At 42.5% G+C, this 22,841-nt stretch overlaps 1 protein-coding gene across 1 annotated transcript in view; it reads right to left on the bottom strand.

The window, feature by feature from the left end:
* Positions 1 to 1,505: 1,505 nt before the first annotated feature.
* Positions 1,506 to 22,841, bottom strand: part of LOC123749334 (alpha-actinin, sarcomeric) — a 289,268-nt gene continuing 267,932 nt past the window's right edge. Inside the window, 8 exon segments of the mRNA XM_069324159.1 lie at positions 1,506 to 3,272; positions 5,205 to 5,439; positions 12,246 to 12,419; positions 14,807 to 14,937; positions 15,182 to 15,285; positions 20,246 to 20,330; positions 22,040 to 22,276; positions 22,458 to 22,670. Coding sequence (XP_069180260.1) covers positions 3,114 to 3,272; positions 5,205 to 5,439; positions 12,246 to 12,419; positions 14,807 to 14,937; positions 15,182 to 15,285; positions 20,246 to 20,330; positions 22,040 to 22,276; positions 22,458 to 22,670 — 1,338 coding nt within the window. The 3' untranslated portion in view covers positions 1,506 to 3,113.

Raw genomic sequence — 22,841 nt, 5'->3', positions numbered from 1 at the left:
TGGCCCTGCGAAGGCACTGAGCTGACGGGCCCAGCCAAGAGCACAGCACATTGTGCCCAGCTAGGAAAGAGGCAACCGGCCCAGAAAAGGGCAGACACTGACATGCCCTGCTAAAGGACAAGACACAAAGGGCCGGCGAGAGGGCCTAGAGACTGGCCAGCCCAGCGAAGGGCAAGGAAATGCTAAGGAAATGACATGTCATTTCCATGAATTTCCAATGAATTCATTTCCAATGAATTTCCATGGAAATTTCCATGTCAAGGAAATGACATGCCCTGCTACACCGTCCCTTCGGGTCCCCTTTCCCCCTGGGAAGAGGGGAAGTTGCGCAGACAGCTGGCGCAGCGACTGTGGTGACTGTCATGTTTGTTTGCTCGTTTTCAATTGGGCGAGTTCTGCTTGCTAGTTCGGCTTTAGGTTTGCAATTTTTAACCAGCTGTAGTTTGTTTTGGAAATCCTACCTTACTGGGTGCCTGACCTGGTAGATGGCAAACATAGACTGCTTTCAATTACACGGGGGTATCTATAGGCCATTGCTGCTCATGCCTCTCTGAGGGGGGCCAAAGTTCTGGCGCTGGTCCCCTGGCAGAACTCCATAGATTTACTGTTGCCAGTCTAATATATACACATCAGCCCGGTATAGCTCCGGGAGCCAAAGGGGCTCTCCACAGATATGTACATTTTTACAAACTTCCCAAGTGAACATTGTACATACTTGCATTGGAACACAAGTGTTAAAGTTCAACCCATCCTCCTGTTTAGATAATACTTATTGTGATGTCAATAGCCATGAATTCGTATGCGACTAATGACAATAGACTACATAGACACGTAGTCAGTAGACTATGTGAATACGTACTTTTAGACACTAGTATACTGACTAGTAAGGATTTCTTTTAAAATAAAGCTAAAAAACACTTAAATATTCCTGGGCCTAGTGTAGCACACACACATGTACTATATTAGGCCTCAGATATTGTGTATTAGGCCTAGGAAGGTTAGGTTGTTAGTTTAATTTGTCAAAGCAACTCAAGTAAAAAGTTTTCAATGTGCAGATGAGTCACAATAACGTGGCTGAAAAAATGTTGACCAAACAACACACTAAAAAGTGAAGAGACAACGACGTTTCGGACTGTCCTGGACCATTATCAAGTCAATTGAGTTTTTCTAGTTTTCCCAGTTTGTTCCAAACTAGTTTTTCAGTTTGTCCACCTCAATACTTCAGATTTCTACTTTCTAATTTTTGTTGTTTGTCGGTATATATACTATGGTCCTCGTCATTACTTTAAGTACTATCAAAACTGAAGGATAGGCTGTAAGTTATATACATGTCTCCTTTTCATATTCAAGATAAATAATAATTTACAATTTTCTGAAGTTTCTGGGAAACATATTTATGCCCTTTATACTTGATGAAATAAATCACTGTGTATACTAACTCCTTACAGACCTGAAAGTTTTTTCTTTCAAGAATCGAGCTGAAGGTATGTACAGAAAAACAAATATTTTCTTTAGCTTTTTATTATTGTAGATTTTACACAAAACGTGTAATACACTGTAGTTGGTAAACACTGAAACAACTAAGAAACCATGTGAGCAGACGTATATTTATAAAATAATGTATTTAAAGTACGTGTAAGATCATGTCACAGTGGTTCCTAGTTATCACTGTGATTATTATTGCCTGTAACAATAAATAATGTTGCCCTAGGATAATTACAGATAAGATCAAAACTTTGACAAATGCTATCTACTTACAACAAACACAATTGCAATTCTCATATAAACAAAGCACATACAAATTTTTGTAGTCATACACTGAGAGGAGCACTGGTGTGAAAAATGGGCCTTTGCAGATTAGCAATGCCCTTCAACCAATGAATTTAAAGCAGGTAATCACCTTCACCCACTTTTTAAATAAACTTTAATATGAATTTAAATATTACAGGATGTTTTTTTACAGAACCAAATGTTGGAGCACACAAAAGGCATTATACACATCACAAACCATTCAAGGAAGATCAGTAGTTTTAATTTACATTAGCATAGAAAAAGCAGTATTTTTGTAATAAAATATTGAGAATATATTTACAACAAAAACTCTGCTTATGAAGCAGCAGCTTTCTGGCTTTAAGAAAGTTGGCTCGGCTACAGCAGTTAGGACTAGATTCCATAATTACACTATGAGACATGGAGACCCGGATTCTAGAATATTAGGTCAGATCAGCTTTTAATATACTGTACAGTATTATATCACTTCGATACTGATGGGCCATCACATTTTGACTGGCTAGTCACCATATCTACTTCCTATGTCTAAGCAGATCTACCTAGACATTCTGAAATACAGGTCCACAGGGTGAGACAGATCACTGGAAGAACAACAAACTGAAGAGGAGGCACTATCGGCGGCAGTGTTTGGGGAAAATTTAATACCATAGGGTTTCTTATAGTTCACAAATGTTAAGTTACAGGCAAAGTACCAGTTTTTTTTTATTTTGCGAGCTATTAATAGATCCGAGCCTTATGAAGAGTAATTAAGACTCTAGCAGATATTGTCAACAAGCTTGCACTGAATCAAACTTGTTTTGCTTTCTGGCCTTTGACCTGCTCCTCCTCTATAGCACCTGCAGATATTTTGTCTAACCTGCCACGTAAACCACGCTGTCCAGAAGCTGTGACTAGCATTCAAAACAGACAACACTTCCATAGGAACTGTTGAGATCATACGAGTACCAGTCACTGCCCCTAGATTCAAACATTTGTGCAGAGCAAAGTCCTTAACAGTATCAATACTGGCAGGACTAGGGTTTAATAATGGTCTCCATTTAAAGAAAAAATTAAATTTGCTTTACGTATCGCCAGGATACATAGTATGATCTATGTAGTTCGTAAGTCATATCACTAGACACTCTCATCTTGGGTCCACTTTTCAAAATAGTTAACTTGGAAATGAAAATGATGGTTCACATGAAACACTGTACCTTGCTGTGACTTCACTCTGTCACTGATAAGCTGAACCGAGGGCCTGATGATAGGTGGTTTACCCTCTTTACGTTGATAGTGTGCGAGGTTTCACCCCTCCCCCTTTCCCGAGATTAAATGAGCAGGATTTACAGGTCAGATTCACCATAAAGGGAAGTGGAGAAGGACATGTAGTCAAGAGCCTCAGGAGGAGCACCAGAACCAGTGAAAGGCTGCATGCGCTGGATACAGTACTCGGCCTGGTCAGGGGGAAGTTCACGCTGCAGCTCTTCTGGCAGGATGTATGGCTGCACACACAAAATTAAGTGATAAGTAAAACCAGAAGAATACATTATTACCTGTCATAATACATTATTATATATCATAAAATGATAAATTAAGTCCTCATTTAGTAAAATTAACCAGCACTTTGTTTAGCAATGCTACTTTTAATAAACTAATATAATGTATTGTTTCCTCATTCTAACTTTCTATAAGACAGCAAAGAAAATACTATTATGCTTTTTAGGGGGCCCTGGAGCTCAAAAATATTCATCCAAATATGAAATATAGTGAAAAATGTTAAATAAATTTTACGTTATTTGTCATCACAGTCGTGAAAATGTCGTCTTATTATGTTAAGAAATGGATTTTATGCAAATAGTTTTAATAATAAATCTGTGAAAGGCGGGTACCGATAATAACACCACCACCTATTTACTGGAACTCAGGGATAATGCAGGCATAAAGAGATGCAAGCACCTGTCTGACACAAAAAACAGAATAGTAGTAGTAAGGAGGGTCCACAAAGTGAATATGCAGCCGGTGCCTTCTAGGATTGCCGATTGTCACCTGGAGTGCCAAATTTCACACATAATAATGAGTATTCTCATTTGATTTTGTTGTGGCTTCTACATCTTTGAGAATGCATACCCTTCTCTAAGGATGTGAAGTTGGAATGAAATTGGTCCACATGGGAGTCAGCCACAGGGGGCAGAACGTGTGACTTTCTCAGTTTACTATGCGAACTATTTACAGATTTCAAACTATTCTCTTTGTCTCTTTACGCTGTTTTGCTGAATGGGGACCATTTTAAAGCCTTATCACTTATATGGGCAATAAAGTTACTAAAATATATGTTTGTTATCCCTAACCCATTATCCCTATTTTGTTTTTTGTGGGGGTTATTTTTCTTGACTTCATTTCAACATATATTGACCTACAACTTACACATATTAGAGTACAAATACCAAGCAATATTTATAAAACTTACAAGATATGTCATTAATTTGAACTACTGTATTTATAATCAAGAACTTTAACTTAATGTTTCTGTATGAACAGAATTTTCAACTTCGAGACTTAAGAGACTTTCAACTTAAGTAAAAAATTAAGTTTCCGAGCGATTCTCACCATTTTTACATATTACTGTATGTGCAAAGTTCTTAGTTCTAAGGTGTCATTGCTCTCGTTTATTCTTAAACCCACAACTTTTGGAGTTAGAAATTTTTGCGTCTAAATTTTGCACATATTTCGAAGGCCACATTGACTTTTTTTTTTTTTTTGCATTAAACTATACTCAAACACTATTTTACTGCAATGAAAGTGAATTTTATATGCTATTCTGAGACAATAATGAATAAAAAAATATTGGTGACATTTTAAATTTGATACTCTAATTTGAAATTGTGAAATTGTAAAAAATTAAAAAAAAATATTCTGTTCATGTTATGATGTTTATCAATTAGGTAAAGTTGGAGCATTTGTGTAGATTATGCACAATAAATTTGATTGTCTGAGGAAGGCTGAGAAATTGTGCACCAGCCCCCTTAAGTCAAATTCGTACCATGGTACCAGCAATCCACAACCGATAACTGTTAACTTATGATAATTACACATTTCCTAGACATACGCCATTACTTTTAGATTTCCATATTACATAACTATTATAATTACAACAAGCAATATGGTCAAACTTATTCCCATTAATTCCCAACTAACATTACTTAGCTTTTACACAAATGTTTCTACTCAGTTTTACTATAACAAGCCTTCACTATCAATAAGCTTGCTATTGACTAGTTAACTAGTAGATACTGACAACAAAACATACTACTGTAGTAATTGCAAAATAGTCATGGATAATCACAATAAAATAGCTAATATTTAGTTCCAGTGGACACTAACTTTTGAACATTACTGAAAACATCAAATATTCCATCATCACTACTACATCTTACCTTGTCTCCAGCAAGAATCCTGAAGGAGTCAATGACTTGTTCAGCTGTGTCTGAATCCACATTCTCACGGGTCATGAAGTCCAAGAAGGCATCAAATTGAATGAAACCAGTGCTGTTAGGATCGACAATGCTAATGATGCGCTGGAAGTCGATCTCACCTTGACGGTCCTTACCAATGGAGTATCCCAGAGATATCAAGCAAGATTTGAATTCATCTGGAGCCAATCGGCCACCCCTAGGAAAGAGACCCAGCCAATTATTTTCAAACTATGAAAGAAAATCCTACATATTTTACTGAACTTTAAAAAAAAAATTTACTGCAAAAAAACATTGTTGAATGCAATGAAACGTCATTTTCTGGGCAAGCCCCAGAGGCTCCCTGGAGCTATCGTGCTAATATGCGATATATTAGACTTAGTCAATGGAGTGCAGCCTACAGGGGACCACGAGCCAGAACCTCGCCCCATCCCCCTCCTCAGAGAGGCACAGGCAGCAATGGCCCTGGAAAACCCCTCTGTGGTTGGAGGTTTTATTTTTCTGTCATTGACCGGGGTTAGGAACCCAGAAAGGTAAGCATAACAAAACAGACCCCACATGGTAAGAAAATTGCAGCCGAAAACCGAACAGAGAAGCAGACCTCCCCCAAATCCCAAGGAAACAAACATCACACACCGCCGCTGCCGCGCTGCTCGTCTGCACCAGCTACCCAACCTCAGTTTAGAGGCTAAGCATCAAAAACAAAAGAAAACTGCTGACAGGAGGGAGGGAGGGTGCCAGGGAGCCTCTGGGGATCACCCAAAAAATGTCGTCTCATTACATTCAACGCTGGTTTTATGTGGGGGAGCCCCTTCGGCTCCCTGGAGGGAGGGAGGGAACTATCAGGAGAAAAAGCCAAGCCATTGCAACTATATAGCACTGGGAAGGGGTCAGGATAAGGATTTGGGATGGGATGGGATGAGGGGGGGTGGGGAAGGAATGGTACCCAACCACTTGTGGACGGTTGGGGATTGAACGCCGACCTGCATGAAGCAAGACCGTCGCTCTACCGTCCACCCCAAGTGGTTGGGCTCGGCTCCCTTGGGCTATCTAACCAAAGATAAGTAAAGAGGACTAAGCCGGGAGGCGACAGCCATGAGGTCCTCAACTCGAAGTCGAGACAACTGGCTGCAACCTACGACCCAAAGGCACACACAAATGCCTAGAACCAGGAATGTTTATCAAATAATGGGCAGCCAGGACCCTGCTCAACCTCCAAAATGATGCGCCCAAATGTCAGCCCAAGACATGCTGCCAAAAATGGCAGCCAAAGCAGCAAACTTACGAATGTCATGGGCACGAGGATAGTCCACAGGTTGGCTAGACTTAACCCTGCAGACGAGCTGGGAGACCCAAGCCCTAGAACAGGGAACGAGGGAGACCAGATCAACCCAAAGCGGATCCCTGGCCACAGAAGCCTGAGGCGTGCAGATAACAGCGAAGAGCCGCAACCAGACATAATACATGATGCCCCTCTGGCCTGGCCAACCAAGAATCAATGACTCAAGAACTACTCCGGAAAGCGGCCGTCTCATTCTTTGCCAGAAAAGAAGGAGAGGGCTGCAACCGAACAAACCTAACAGCAGGACCAAAAGAGCAGAATCCCCTGCGCCAGAGAAGAGCATGCAGCTCACCAACCCAACCATCAAAGAACAAAACTTTCTTGAATTAGTCCTGGACTGAAGGTGCAACCACAAACTAAGGGGAAGACAGAAAAGAGAACACTCGGTTCAAAGACCAGGACAAGAGTCAACAGTTCATTCCATGGACATGGGAATAAACCGCGACAGGCTGTCTACCAGGACATCGGACACACCCCGGACATGAACAGCAGAGAGCACTAAGCCCCGAGAACTCAGCAGAAGAGCCATTTGAAGCAACCAGCCCCAAAGAGCCATGGACCGCAGAGACCCACAGCAGTTCAGGCAATGAACCACCAGAGCGCAGTCCGAATGGAGTCGGATCATGGAGCCCCAAGCGAGCTGAATCCGACGCAGCATATGCCACACTGCCGCAAATTCCCACACCGTACTATCAGCCAGGCAGATGGACGGTGCCCATGGCCCCTGGCTGGCCTGGTGAGTACTGGTCAGAAAACTCCAGCCGAGAAATGAGGCATCCGTGAGCATATTGAGGCAGGGCTCCGGAAGGCGCCAAGGTACCGAACCCTGAAAAGCCCGAAGAGGAAGCTGGCGCCGCAGCAGCCGACACAGGGAATCCAGCAATTGTGAGCGCGTCGGAAGAGACGGCTCCCGAAGGAACCAGAACAGACGCCGCAACCAATTCCCACCCAGCAGGTAAATGATCACAGCGAAGGTCAGGCTTCCTCACAGCTGCTCGAGCAACCGCCGAGTGTCCCGGTAACCCCCTCAGAAACGGACAACGGCGAGACTGCAGCTGGAGCAATGCCACCTGAGGGAGAGATAAGGACGCTGTCCAGGAATCCCAGACAAGGCCCAGCCAAGTCCTAACCTGAGAAGGAATCAGATGGGATTTCCTCCAGTTCACTAGGAACCCGAACCCGGCAAGCTGGAAAAGAACCAAACCCCTGGCAAGTACACGCAAGACTGGCTGGGAGCCCAGACCAACCAGTCGTCGAGGTAGACCGAAACCCAAACACCTAGAAGATGCAGACGGGACACCACAACATGGGTAAAACATGTGAAAATACAAGGTGCCAGATTCAGCTCGAAAGAAAGGCAACGAAAGAGGTAAGCCTGACACCCCACCACAAAACCGAGCCAGTCCCTGAACCCCGGATGAATAGGAACGTGCCAATACGCGTCCCAGAGGTCTAGGGACACTATCCGGGCCCCCTGGCTCCAAAAGAAGCCGGACCTGAGACAGAGTGGTCATCCGAGAGGAGGGGCAAGGTATCCAGGAGTTCAGACAGGACAAGTTCAAAACATCGAGTTCGTTTTGACCACACCAAAATGCACCCACCCCCAGATAACCCGATGAAGCGAAGGGGAAGAAACCTGCCCCGCCAGCCCTGAACCCCTTCCAGGAGTTCAGGAGAGGCAAGGCCCAGCGCCACTGCAGGCAGGAAGACACGACCTGAAATGCACACGAATCGTGGAACCATGCGCAGGCAAACAGAGCCAGTTGCACCCCCAATGCCCCGTCAATGGGGTGACCCTTCCAAAAACCCAGACTTGTGTGCAGAGCCAACCAGACAAAGACGATTCCGAAGTAGACGCCAGCTCAGAAACTGGTACCAAATGCCCACCTTGACCAGTAGATGCCAGAGATCTGGCACTACCCTTCCGGGAAGCATGAGGAAACGCGCCCTGAACCACCAACATATCTGAAAGAGAGCGGCAACTAGCAGAAGCTGCCTGGAGAAACTGACACACAATCAAATCCGCAAATAACAGCAGACAAAACGGAGACGAAAACCTAAAGGCCAGGGCCCCAAGCAGAATTCACAGAGAGCGAGAACAGCCTGCCGACACGCGAGGCAGGAGGTATAAAACAAGGACACCGCCTCCCTGAGGATAGGTGCAAACAGCTTAAGCAACGCCGCAGTAACCCTGGCCGCTGAAGTCAATGTGGCAGACGATGACCCAGCAGCCAACTCCTCCACATCTTCCACAAGCCAGTCTGAGGACAGATTGAGAAGGGAAAAGAAATGAAGGGCCAAAGCCAAATGCCCCCAAGCCCGAAGATCTTCCTCAGCCAAAGCAGTCGAAAGGGAAGGAACCTAGATGTGCAACTGGAGCACACCAACCTCACAAGGAAGCACAGGGTGCTTCAACTAGCATGTCAACAAGCATGCATTAAGATGCTCAAACGCACCCCCAAGGTACATTTGCAACACTATAGTAAGCTCCCGTCACTCAAGCATGCAAGAACAACAACGCGTATGCCATGCCCCCAACGAAAAGAAAGGGCAGTCTGCAAGCCAGGAAGATGCCAGCATCTTGTAACTTATCCAATGCAGTAAAGACGACCCAAACTCAAGAGAGACCGGGTTGAGAACTGGGTCACATAGGAGGTACACACCTAGGACCTCCTGAACCTTTGCAGGGAAAATTTGAGAGGTCAAAAACCTCCAGAAGGACACAGCCACGGAACCCACGGGAACCCGGAAAGGAACCCAGGGGAGGTGGGGGGAAAGCTAACCTCGTATCAAATTCATACAAGGAAGGGGGGTACAAAAACCTTGAACCTTGCAACAGTAGACACCGCCCTGAAGGCACTAAAACCCAGGCAGGATCGAAAGGGGCCCAAGCGCCCCAGGCCACCTTCCTCCCAGCCCCAGAATCCATCAAACTAGGATCAGGGGCAGAGCCATCCTCAACGCCTTCTACTCTTGAAGGAAAGGCAAAGTCCAAGGGAAAGGCATCCAAGAAAGGGACCTGCTGGAAGTGACACAGGAACCTCGGCAGGAAGAACTGGCTTGAATGCCTCCGTCCCCGCCTGGCATGGGGCAACCCCCGGAGCAGCCCAAGTCTTATCCCCAGCAAAACCCTGCCCTGACCCCTCAGATGCTTGGGAGCTGGGAGCTGGAAGTAGGAGGAAAGGAGAACTGTGAACCACACCAACAAGAGGAGGATGAAGGGATGCGGACGGAACCAAGGTCAAAGCGACCAACGCCCCCAAGTCCAGGTCCCTATAACCAAAACGGGCAGCCCCGAGGCATTCGAGCAACCAACCAACCATGCACGTTGCAGCAACCTAAACCTAACATGCAATGTGCAAGCCACTGACCGCTAACCTCAGCCATAGCAGTATGGGTAAATTGGACTACGAGTAAAGAACAAGTCTCAAGACTCTGGGTCGAAGGTGTTGTCGACCCAACAAGCAACATGACAGAGAAAATACAGGTGATCGTCACCCTGAGACAGGGGCAATGAGCAACCTTCAAAATCGCATAAGATTGGATGGGATTCGAAAGACTCATCCATCAGTCAACAAAGTCCCGCCAGCGTTTTCCAAGGTCCGTAGGGGGATGTCTCTCTACGGGAAGCCAGGTGGATGTGTGTGTGTCTATGCGAAGCCCAGGCGCTGGACTGCCAAAACTGGTTGTATTCCTGTAATTGATCAGGCAAACTGGCCCCTGTGAGGTGAGCAAGCCCGGAGGCCCAGAGGAGGACCGCCACACTGACCTAGATAGCACCTAATATGGACTGTGGCAGCCACCCAATGGGCAATAAAACAAACTAAAAGAATGAAAAAGAACTCCGAGGAAGCACCACAACCAATGGAAACCAGAAAGTCTCTCTGAAATTATGCAAGTTGGGCAGCCCAGCGCACCCCAACTATCAAACCACGACTCCCTACCCACCTTGAAGTTACCTTGAAGTGTTTCCGGGGCTTAGTGTCCCCGCGGCCTGATCGTCGACCAGGGCTCCTCGTTGCTGGACTGGTCAACCAGGCTGTTTGATGCGGCTGCTAACAGCCTGACATATGAATCACAGCCTGGTTGATCAGGTACCCAGGGCCAAACAAAAGGACTGAGACCTAAGCCGACCCCAAGGGCGAGGTAGCAAACCAAGCAGTCACTACCCTCTACAAGAATGAGGGCCCAAAGGACCCAGAGAAGAGAACTCTAAACGCCAAGGGTTTAGAGTTTCCCCCTGCTCTCTCAGGGAACCTAAGGAAGGAAGCCCTAAGTACAAGCAGCCCTTGGTACAAACTCCTGGTCACTGCCAACGCACAGTAGGAACACCAGCAGGGTGAAGCCAATCACACAATCAAGACCAGAGCAGACCTCCACCCCATATAGCTCCAGCTGACAAACTGATGGTCTGGCTGCCGGCTTGGTGGGCTGGGACCCCACTCCACGGGAGGGAAGGGGAAATTTCCAGAACGAGTGCCTCGTGGTGTGATGCTTATTAGCTTGTTTTTCTTTGAGAGAAGTTTCTAGCCTTTGTTCGGTCTTAGGTTGCAATATTTCTACCAGGAGGGATCTGTCTTGAAGCGCCTACCTTTCTGGGTGCTCAACCCCGGTCGATGGCAGATATGAATACTTTCATACGTGAGAGTTTCAAAGGCCAATGCTCCCCCTCGCCTCTCTGAGGGGACCATGTTCTTGCTAGTGGTCCCCAGTAGGCATGACAACTCCATTTGACTGAAGCCCCGTACTAATATTAGCTAATATCAATCCAATAGCTTCAGGGAGCCGACAGGGCTCCCCCACACAGAAAAAAGGAGTCGAATGTCAGAGATATGACCCCCACCTCAGCTTTCCATTATAAAGACACGGCCCCAGCTATTTTATTTAGACAATTATGTCCCAGCTATTCTCCATTAGAAAGTTACACCCTCAATTATAGCATATTAAAAAAGACAATCCTCCAGCTAACCCCATTTGAAATCTATTCCTCCATTAGAGATGTTTGCCCTCATCTGGGTTAACATGATTTTATTATTTTAAAATGTTTAAATTATCCATGCATGTGACTCCAATAGTGTATTACTTACATTATAACGTCATAACATGCAACATTATATTACATAGACATAAATCAATTGTATTATACCAGTATGTAAACTACAACATCTGTCCATCTCTTATGTACCTTTCCATTTGTTCTCCCCAAAATAACTGTGCTCCTCTGTTATCCCCAAATAAAACCAAACTAAAATTCCGGGTGGTACAGTCGGGTTCGTTCTCGACACACAATCGAGAATTCCGGGTTCGAATCCCGGACGGGACAGAAATGGTTGGGCATATTTCCTTTCACCTAATGCTTCTGTTCACCTAGCAGTAAGTAGATACCTAGGAGTGTTAACTAGCTGTAGTTTGTTTTGGGATTCCTACCTTTCTGGTTGTCTGACCTGGTAGATGGCAGACATAGATGGCTTCCAACTACATGGAGGTGTCTATAGGCCATTGCTCCTCATGCCTCTCTGTGGGGGCCAGGTCTGGCTCGTGGTCCCCAGTAGGCCTAGTACCCCATTGATTGACTCTTGCCACGGTCTAATATATACACATCAGCATATATATATACACATATAGCTCCGGAGAACCTGAGGGGCTCTCCACAGAAAACTCACCTGTTCTTATCAAAGTGGTTGAAGGACGAACGGAACTCGTTGAGCTGTTCTTGGCTGATACCCTTTGAATCACGGGTGAGGATTTGGTTCTCTACTTCATTAATGGTGCGGTTAATGGATGTCAGCAACTGTTCCCACCCAACACGCAGTGTCTCCATCGTGTATTGGGTATACCTATAGATACATGAATATTTTTATACAAGACATTTTGTGAGAAAATTAAGTCTTAGTTCTGTAACAGAATGCACATCCTAGTATTAAAATATTACAAAACTTATATGAGTGTCAATATGATCATTTATATGATTCGCCATTGAGAACTGTAAATACTGAATTTAAATAGTCATTGAAAACTTGACATGTATTCATGAATGGTAACCTCATCTTCAGAAGGATATATATACCTGCTTTGGATAAAGCAGGTATGTCCTCCAGAAGGTTTTTGTATTTGGCCAGGACATGTTAGCAGACAGTCATGAAAGCGTCATATTTCTAAACATCATGGGAACAAGGATAGAATGTAGACTGGCTGGATCTAATAACACTGTGGATGACTCTAGAAATACAAGCCTTGGAACAGGAGATCAAGATGACCAGATCAACCCACAAAACATCCAGAGGCAAAATCAGTGGTGCGTAGGTCGCGGTGGAAAGTCGCCACCAAACAACAGATGATGCACCCATGACCAAACCAACAGAGCATCAATCACCAAGGGACCTCTCCAGAAGTCAACTGACTAGTTCTTTACTAGAAAAGAAAAAGCTGGCTGCAGATGAACAAAATGCCCACCAGGGCCAAAAGAGCAAAACCCTCGTCGCTGGAGAACATGAAGCTCCCCAACCCTACAACTGGAGGGGAGAGTAACTAAAAACAAGCCCTTGAAAATGCAATCTTAGACCAAAGACGACACCGAGAACTAAAGACAAGCCAGGAAAGGAGGAACACAGTCCAAACACTAAGCAGGCTCAGGCAGAACAGGCTGGAGGTGAAACAAGGAAATTACCTACATGTAATTACCTTGTTTCACCTCCAGCCTACTCTACCTGAGCCTGCTCTGGCTCAGCCTGCTTAAGGCTTTGGACTGTGTGTGTTCGTTTCTTTGCAGGCAGAAAGGCCTGCAAAAAGCAGGAAGGTGCCAATTAAGAAAGGAGATTTCCTATTACATTTCTTACGTGCATGCCCATGCCACATGCTCTGAAATTGAAGAAAAACGATGTAAGGAAAGGAGGTATAGAAAAGTATGCAAAGAAACCTCATACTGTGGCTTCGAGGAAGCCCGCAGTTGGGACACCATCAACTCTGCCCCCTGATCGCCATATAAATGACGATAAACCTGCACAATACATATCAAAGGTGTAGAGTAGAGGAGAAGGTCGAACCAGTGAAGTACTGTACATCACTGGGCTGGAAGGAGGCAGTCACAAAAAAACAATCGAATCTAGTCATTTTCCACGAACAAGCAGCACTCGAAACAAAGGCTGGACTGGCCACCAAGGAGCCAAAAGGAAAACCCTCCCTTGATAGGACTCAAACTTGAACAGGACCTGGAGGAATAGCTGGACCAAGAAAAATAGGTAATGGTACACTCAGTGATAGTAGTTTCAAGGAGCCAAAAGGGGTTCTCTACAGAAATTGTTCCAGAACAAAATCAACTCTCATACCAAGAAAGGTTTGAGAGCCACAGGACTAACAACACTGCAAACCAGACATGACAAGGTTGATCTCATCAATACTTTTATAATACTGAACAATTTGTAGGATATTGATCCAGACCACTTCTTTAAAAGGTCACATGGAATACATACAAGGAATAATGGCTTCAAAGCTTAATAAGCCATAAGCCATATTGGAAATGTGGCTTGTTGTAGGATGGAAAACAGAAGATGCTTTTTCACCCATGGTGAAAAACCATTTTCACCCATGGTGAAAAAACATTTTCACCCATAGTAAGCTCATGGAATTGTCTACATGCCAAAGCCATAAATGAGAAGACAATACTGCAATTCAAAACCCAGCTGGAGAAAATCATCAGGAAGAATGGGGGGCCTTTGACAAATTGTCGGATTCCTATCCCCATCGAGTTCAATACAGAAATGGTGGCCAATTAAATTCAGGTAATTCAGGTATTTCAGCAGGGAGCTAAGAACTACTAAGGAACTGAAAGATGGAATTGCAATTTCAGTAAATGTCTGATGAAACAATCAGAAGTGTTTTAGGAGCTTCTCTTATTTATAGCTTCAAGAAACTTAACAAAGTTTGGAAAAAATACCTGTGACAGATGCTGTCAAAGATTATGAAATTATCATTTAGGTTTATAGTAATTTCAATCCAAAACTATTATTTAATTGTATATACAGTACAATTCATCTCCAAGGAATACAGTACAATCAACAATTCTAAAAATGTGAATATAGTACTGTATTGTGTTTCCTCTACATTTTGCAAAAGTAAGTTTTTTCAAGAAAAAATTAATAATTTGACATTACTTCAGACCAAGGTGATAACCCAAGCATATTACTGAGCCACGTATTGTGTTGTGTAAAGACCACGAGTACCCTACCTATTCTCGAAGATCATAGACTCCTGCACAGCTTGGTGGATCTTCTCCATCTCATCCATGATTGCCTTATTGCCAACAACAGCAGCTTCATAGTCCTTCAGACGGTTTAGCTGATCCTCAAGAACAGAACCCTGGAAAGAGGCACCAGATCGTCATAAGTGCACTGAAACAACCATTACCATTATTATTATTATTATCGACTAAATGGTTTTATGTTAATTCAACAAATAAATTGTGACAAAGTATACAAATAATGTTTGAACCATTAAATATATTAAAGACTAGCTTTAAATCAAGTGCTAAAATTTATATAAACTCCTTAATTATTTATCACACCTTAAATAAATAGCACAAATATTTCTAAGCATTTCTTACGTGCATGCCCATGCCAATAGCTGCAACAGCATCCATCTGTTTTTCAATCCAAGGGCCCACACCATTGGCTTTTTCAGCAAACTGGCGCCGTAGACTCTCATTGTCTGGTAGATTTTATTAAGGAAAAAATCACAGGAACATTTATAATAACCATGTATTAAACAAGCAGTTATAATAAGTCAAACTTGGGTGGTCATCTGCGACTAGAGAATAGGATGTAGCACCATCTTGATATTGTAAATCTTACCTGTTTCTATGTCCTTTTGGTGATTTAACTTATGATATCATTGGGATTGGGCTTGGATCCCACTGAGCCATGTGATGTGATGTTTTTTAATTAATCCTGTTGTGTTGACCGGAGGGTAATAGTATGTGGCTGGAGTTTAGGGAATTAATTTGGTGCCAAGTGGCATTCTAGAGGGTAGTGCTAGGTTGTTTGGGTAGGTCTGATGCTGTATGGATGTCAATAGTGACTCCTTTATAATCTCAGCTCACCAAACCTGTCTACCCTCTCTGAGTGATCTCTCAGGATCTCTGAGTGGTCGGAAGTGGCAATCTTAAATTCACATGTTGTGAATAAGGCCAACTGAATGCCAAGTTTCAAAACTATAAAACTTTTCTAATAAAATGTTTGAGTTCATACTGGCTATATATTTAATATGCTAACTTTGGTCTTCCTATTACAAAAAACAGGAAGATAAGCTTGAAGATATTAAGAAATAAACCTTATGAAGAAAGTCTCGGAGATCTAAATTTGCTTTCTTTGAAGCTAAGACTACAGGGATATCTTCAATATCTTAAGTTTTAAATAGAAGATTTATATATTCTAAAAGAAGGAACTACACGAGATGCAGGCATATTCACCAACAAAAAATAGTAGCCTGAATTTCAAATCTAGTAGATGTAGTACAAATGGGGAGCAGTGATTCTTTGCTTATAGAGTTGTAGAACACCAAAATAAATTGCCCTCGGATGTTGTAAGCCCAAATTCAATATACACCGTTAAGAAATAGCAGAATAGATATTTTGAAGCTATTTATATAAATAAAACTCATTTTAATATTTATGGCACATGGTTTGTGCGAGATGAGGTGGTTGATACCTGGTTGATACCTGGTTGGTGGGGTTCTGGGAGTTCTTCTACTCCCCAAGCCCGGCCCGAGGCCAGGCTCGACTTGTGAGAGTTTGGTCCACCAGGCTGTTCCTTGGAGCGGCCCGCAGGGCCACGTACCCACCACAGCCCGGCTGATCCAGAACTTCTCTTAGAAAACCGTCCAGTTTTCTCTTGAAGATGTCCACGGTTGTTCCGGCAATATTTCTTATGCTCGCTGGGAGGACGTTGAACAACCGTGGACCCCTGATGTTTATACAGTGCTCTCTGATTGTGCCTATGGCACCTCTGCTCTTCACAGGTTCAATCTTGCATTTTCTTCCATATCGTTCACTCCAGTACGTTGTTATTTTACTGTGTAGATTTGGGACCTGACCCTCCAGTATTTTCCATGTGTATATTATTTGGTATCTCTCTCGTCTCCTTTCTAGAGAGTAACATTTGGAGAGCTTTGAGACGATCCCAATAATTTAGGTGTTTTATCTCGTCTATGCGTGCCGTATATGTTCTCTGTATTCCCTCTATTTCAGCAATCTCTCCTGCTCTGAAGGGGGAAGTGAGTACTGAGCAGTACTCGAGACGGGACAGCACAAGTGACTTGAAGAGTACAACCATTGTGATGGGATCCCTGGATTTGAAAGTTCTCGTAATCCATCCGATCATTTTTCTGGCTGACGCGATATTTGCTTGGTTATGCTCCCTAAACGTTAGATCGTCGGACATCATTATTCCCAAATCCTTGACATGCTGTTTTTCTACTATGGGAAGATTCGATTGTGTTTTGTACCCTGTATTATGTTTCAGATCCTCATTTTTGCCGTACCTGAGTACCTGAAATTTATCACTGTTAAACATCATGTTATTTTCTGCTGCCCAATCAAAAACTTTGTTGACATCTGCTTGTAGTTTTTCAATGTCTTCAGCAGAGGTAATTTTTATGCTGATTTTTGTGTCATCTGCAAAGGACGACACGAAGCTGTGACGTGTATTTTTGTCTATATCAGATATGAGAATAAGGAACAGTAGCGGTGCAAGGACTGTACCTTGAGGTACAGAGCTTTTAACATCGCTTGGACTCGATTTTATCTGATTGACTGTTACTCTTTGTGTTCTGTTCGACAGGAAATTGAGTATCCAGCGTCCTACTTTTCCAGTTATTCCCATTGACCTCATTTTGTGAGCTATCACCCCATGGTCACATTTGTCGAACGCCTTTGCAAAGTCTGTGTATACAACATCTGCATTTTGCTTTTCTTCTAGGGCTTCTGTGATTTTGTCATAGTGGTTGAGTAACTGTGACAGACAGGATCTTCCCGCTCTAAATCCATGTTGTCCTGGATTGTGCAATTCATTGTTTTCCATAAAACTAGAAATTTGATTCCTAATCACTCTTTCAAACACTTTTATTATGTGTGATGTTAGTGCAACTGGCCTATAATTTTTTGCCAAGGCTTTACTCCCCCCCTTGTGCAACGGAGCTATATCTGCAGATTTAACACTTTCGCGCTCTCGGTGCTCAAAAAAAAACAATACCCCAGATGCTTTCGGCACTTCGCGCGCCTACGCGGTAAGACCGAAAAAGTGTACACTCTTTTGACTGTCCTGACAATAATTGAAGGCGCACGTATTTAAATTTGGTATCACTGTGTTCGCAATGAAATTGTCTATAAGAGCATACCTATAAAATGCCGCCCAAGCATAAGGAGTATCAACACCAAATAAAAAACTATGCAGATCACTCGCCGAGAGCGCCAAACAGCAACAAAATGTTTCCACTCTCTTGATGGTTGCGAAGCCTACAGTTGTCTTACATCGCTAATTTTGGTATCATTGGAATCGCAATAAAATTCTCTACACGGACATATGCATATGAATGTTTAATATAGGTAATTACCCACCCGCAAGAGTGTGTGAAGTGGAGAGTAGTTAGCCGCGAGCGCACTGGCGAAAACACAGGGGGGAAATCATGCTTGGAAAGTTTATACGTTTCCTGACCCTACTTTTCTATGTACGTATTTCTTTTTTATACCAATGTGTTCGCAATAAAATTTTCTATAAGATGAACTGTATAACATTTGTACAAAGCATGTGTAAGAGAAGCGCCAAATATAGAACCACGTCGCTCAGTATGCGTTCGCGGCAGAAACGAACGCATTGTTTTCGTTCGTTTGATGTTTGTCATGTTTATACTTGTTGAAAGATTTTATAATTTGTATGACAGTGATCGCAGTAAAATTCCCTACACAGACATATACATAACACATACAAATATTTCCCACGTGTTGGATATATCAATGGCTAAAGGGAACCCACTGCCACACGCTCGCCACACCCCCAAACATACTTTGTGTATTTTTTTTTTTACTCATAGAAGTTAAAGTGATATAATATTCATTCTGGTACCAATAAATTCGCAAATAAATTCTCTACAAAACAAAAGTATCCCCATCCATTTCGGTAAAAAAATGGAATTTATAGAAATATTTTTTCGATGGACGAGAAAAGTAGGCTGTTATGCGGAATCGTAAGAAAAAACGGCGACGAGTTATCTCTAATCTAAAGCGCGAAAGTGTTAAGTACTGCTGGTATCTCCCCTGTATCCAGGCTCTTTCTCCATATTACGCTGAGTGCTCTCGCTACTGGTACTTTACATTTCTTTATGAATATTGAATTCCATGAGTCAGGCCCAGGAGCTGAGTGCATAGGCATATTATCAATTTCTCTTTCAAAGTCTTCCGAGTTTGTGGTAATATCCGTTATATTATCTGCAGCTTGAATGTCATTCATAAAGAAGCTGTCTGGGTCATCAACTTTCATGTTGTTTATTGGTGTGCTAAACATAGCCTCATATTGGCTTCTTAGAATTTCACTAATCTCTTTGTTGTCCTCTGTGTACGTACCTTCATTTGTAATTAACGGTCCAATACTGGTCGAGGTTTTGGATTTTGATTTTGCGTATGTGAAAAAATATTTCGGATTTTTCCTTATCTCTTGTATAGCTTTCTGTTCCAATTCCATTTCCTCAGACTCATATGATCGCTTCAACGTTTGTTCTATTTCCTCAATCTCCCTGCTTAGGCTTGTTTTCCTTGCTTGTGATACAGGTAGTTGTGTCTGCCGAAGCATTTCCGTTATTTTTTTCCTTCTCCTGTACAGTCGTCTCCGTTCTCTTTCTAGAGTGGTCCTCTTTCTGCCCCTCCTCACAGGTACGTGCTTCAAGCAGACCTTGTAAGCTTCAGCTGTCAGTGGAAGCTGGAAGGAAAGCTGGTGGAAGCTGGTGGAAACAGTAGTAGATTGTTACAGTGTCTGCTTGTAGAACCAGCAGTAACTGTAGTCTTATTCCTACTTTCCAGTCAAATTTATATGCCATTTGTCACATCACTGTCTACTTCCGACTTTTGTCCCAGTTAGCATTAAATGCCAGATGGTGGTGAGGAGCCACCTCTTGATATCATACTCTCCTTTACTCAGATAATTTCCATATAAATAACAACACTCCTCCATGCCACAGCCCACCTTCACATGCCATCCATATTAACTCATTATGCCATGTAGAGCTGATTAAACTACAACACCCGAAACAATCTTGAGGTTATCTTGAGATGATTTCTGGGCTTTAGTGTCCCCGCGGCCCGGTCCTCGACCAGGCCTCCACCCCCCAGGAAGCAGCCCGTGACAGCTGACTAACACCCAGGTACCTATTTTACTGCTAGGTAACAGGGGCATAGGGTGAAAGAAACTCTGCCTATTGTTTCTCGCCGGAGCCTGGGATCGAACCCAGGACCACAGGATCACAAATCCAGCGTTCTGTCCGTTCAGTCGACCGGCTCCTCCCAATCTCACAATTGCAAGCACATTTCAATGAAATATACTGATATTTTAACTAAGAATTGTTAATTCATAAAAGTTTCTGAATTAAAATAAAATTTCATTTTAAAAGTTGAAAAGGATACTCTGCTGCTTTTGGAGCTCAGCCTGGAGGGTTCCATCACGCTGAGGCACCAACTTCCTCACCTCTCCCCACTTGCTCGAGATCACCTGCAATTACATGCCACACATTAGTCTTCTAAAAATATTGAATTTGATATTTAGTCTATGGTTAAAATATTGATATTTAAAAGAAGAAATACATATTAAATACATGGTCACTACTGAAAGACAAACCAGACAGAAGAGCATTTGCTCAAAAGAACAAAACAACAAACATTAATTAACAATTATTTTGGGATGATTGAGGCAATGGAAGTGATGCTCCAAGTTTATGTCTAGTAGTACAGTTGGATTCATTCTCCACTTGCAATCAAAAGTTCCAATCCTGGATAGGACAGAAATAGTTGGGCATGTTTCCTATTGCTTAATGTACCTGTTCACCTAGTAGTAAATAGGTACCCAGGAGCAGTCAGCTTCTTGTGGGTTGCATCCTGGGGAGGGTCAGTAGTCGATCTTGGGGGGAGGTTGGGGGGGACCTCAATATAAGCCTAACATTCATACATACATATACACACACACACACACACAGCCAAGGAGCAAACATTTGTTCATGAATGAACTGTACATTACTTGACAACTTTTTTGTTTGTCTCCCTATATAAATTTAAGATTTTTACATTGTTTTTGTTTTATGGACTAAGCTTCAAACATGTACAAGTAATCAATGACCATGAAAGTGGGAAACTTTGCCCTGGTTTATAAAATCTGCTTACTTGAATATGAATAGTAATAATTACATCATACACATGAATATAAATTTTGTGTAATAAAGCACGTAGTGTCAAAGGTAACATATGGAAGACGCCACTGGTGTAAACTCTCAACTAGAGCTTCATGCATATATCATCTCTAAAATTGAACAATATAAAAATATTATAACAAACTAAATTACTTTTTACTATAACAAAATTAATGTCAACTTTATTCTTAATTTCAAGAACAATGAATATTGATGTTCATTAACTTTTAGACAGCTCCAACCACTATCTGTGATTACCTCCTGGGCTCCAGTCACTACTGTATATGCAATTTTCTTACATTTGTTTTGTGAACTATTGTGTGTCATGCACACTATGATATTGGACTTTTAATTGGCTAAATTATTTAAAGGTTAATGCTTAGCATATTAATGGAAATCATTCCATTCACCTGGGCTGTGTGGGTCATGTACCGTGGACCCTGCGCATGTGAGGCCCACGCTCTATTGACTGGGCTATGAGTAGTCTCAATAAGGAAAAATTTCCAGAAGCATCATCATGCTGCTGCCAAACTGGAATTTTTTACTTTCCCTGACTACTACTGAAGCACAGAGGAATTACTGACCCATGCTTACATCATAAATTGTCATCCACACTTCCATGGAAATAAACAGTCCATTTCCATGTTTATTGGAATGTTTATTTCCACGGAAGTGTGGATGACATTTTAATGGAAATCAATGTTTTGTTTAATAATGCTCCCCGTTACACCTTCATAATAAACTGATGATTACATTACTTTGTCATGCGCAAAATAGCACTTTACCTCCACAGCTGCAAGAATTCCTTCGCTATCCTATGTATGCATGTGGAAGAATAGCACAGGATCAGTTATGAAAAAATTTAGTTTAACTCTTCAATGTTCGTTATTCTACTGATTTATGTCAATCTTGGCTTTCCTGCCATGGTCATTGCCCAAGGAAAATGTTCAGAGTGAGGCATCAGCAGTATACAGGGAAGGACAGTTCACATGTTCAGGAGGAAGTCTAGTAAACTGACCTGTGCAGTGAGGGTAGTGTAGGGGTTGTCAAGACCACCTGGTATCTGGTACTGCTGGGCCATGTGCTGAACTTCTGTCACCAGAGAAATGATGGCCTGATACTCCTTATCAGCCTCGCCTAGAGTTGCCTTGAACTGATTATGAGCATCAATCAAGCCTTGGATCTCTTCAATGGTGTGCACGATGAACATGTCAACCAGGTCTTCACATGCTCCATCCAGCCAGTTGTTGAAAGGCTGTAACATGGAGATGAAAAGTGTATATTGAGGCTGAAACACTACTCCTTTAATAATAATAATTTGTTGAAGATTAATAAATTACATTCTTGCAGACAATATTCAATAAACAAATCTATATTAAAATTAATTCTTGACCAGGAAACATTTCGAGAATACTGAGAACATTCTGAGAACATACTGCTGCCCTCTTGGCAAATTCAAGGTGAAGCTGGTCAATCTTCTCTAACAATTTCTCGGTCTCTTCTAGAGCATTCCTGCGAGAGGTTGTGAGGGTGCCAAGACGATCCCATTGGTCACAAATTGACTGGCAGCGAGAATTAATTGTTGCCGAGTCATAATAGTCCAGGGCATTCAATTCCTGTGCAATGGCAGCAATCTGCTCTACACGATCCTGGGAACATTAAAGATTCATATAATTGTAATGCAAATATTTTGTTCATAATATATCTATCCTCATCAATAACAATGAATATAATAATCATATAAATTGAGTCATACTTATATACATAATTATACAATACAGTATTTTGTTCCTTGAAAATCTTAATAAATATGAGGATAC

The sequence above is a fragment of the Procambarus clarkii genome, chromosome 1 (genome assembly GCF_040958095.1).
Source record: "Procambarus clarkii isolate CNS0578487 chromosome 1, FALCON_Pclarkii_2.0, whole genome shotgun sequence".
Classification (NCBI taxonomy): Eukaryota; Metazoa; Arthropoda; class Malacostraca; order Decapoda; family Cambaridae; genus Procambarus; species Procambarus clarkii.
The sequence above is the reverse complement of the archived record's forward strand: the minus strand, read 5'-3'. Positions and strand labels throughout refer to the sequence as shown.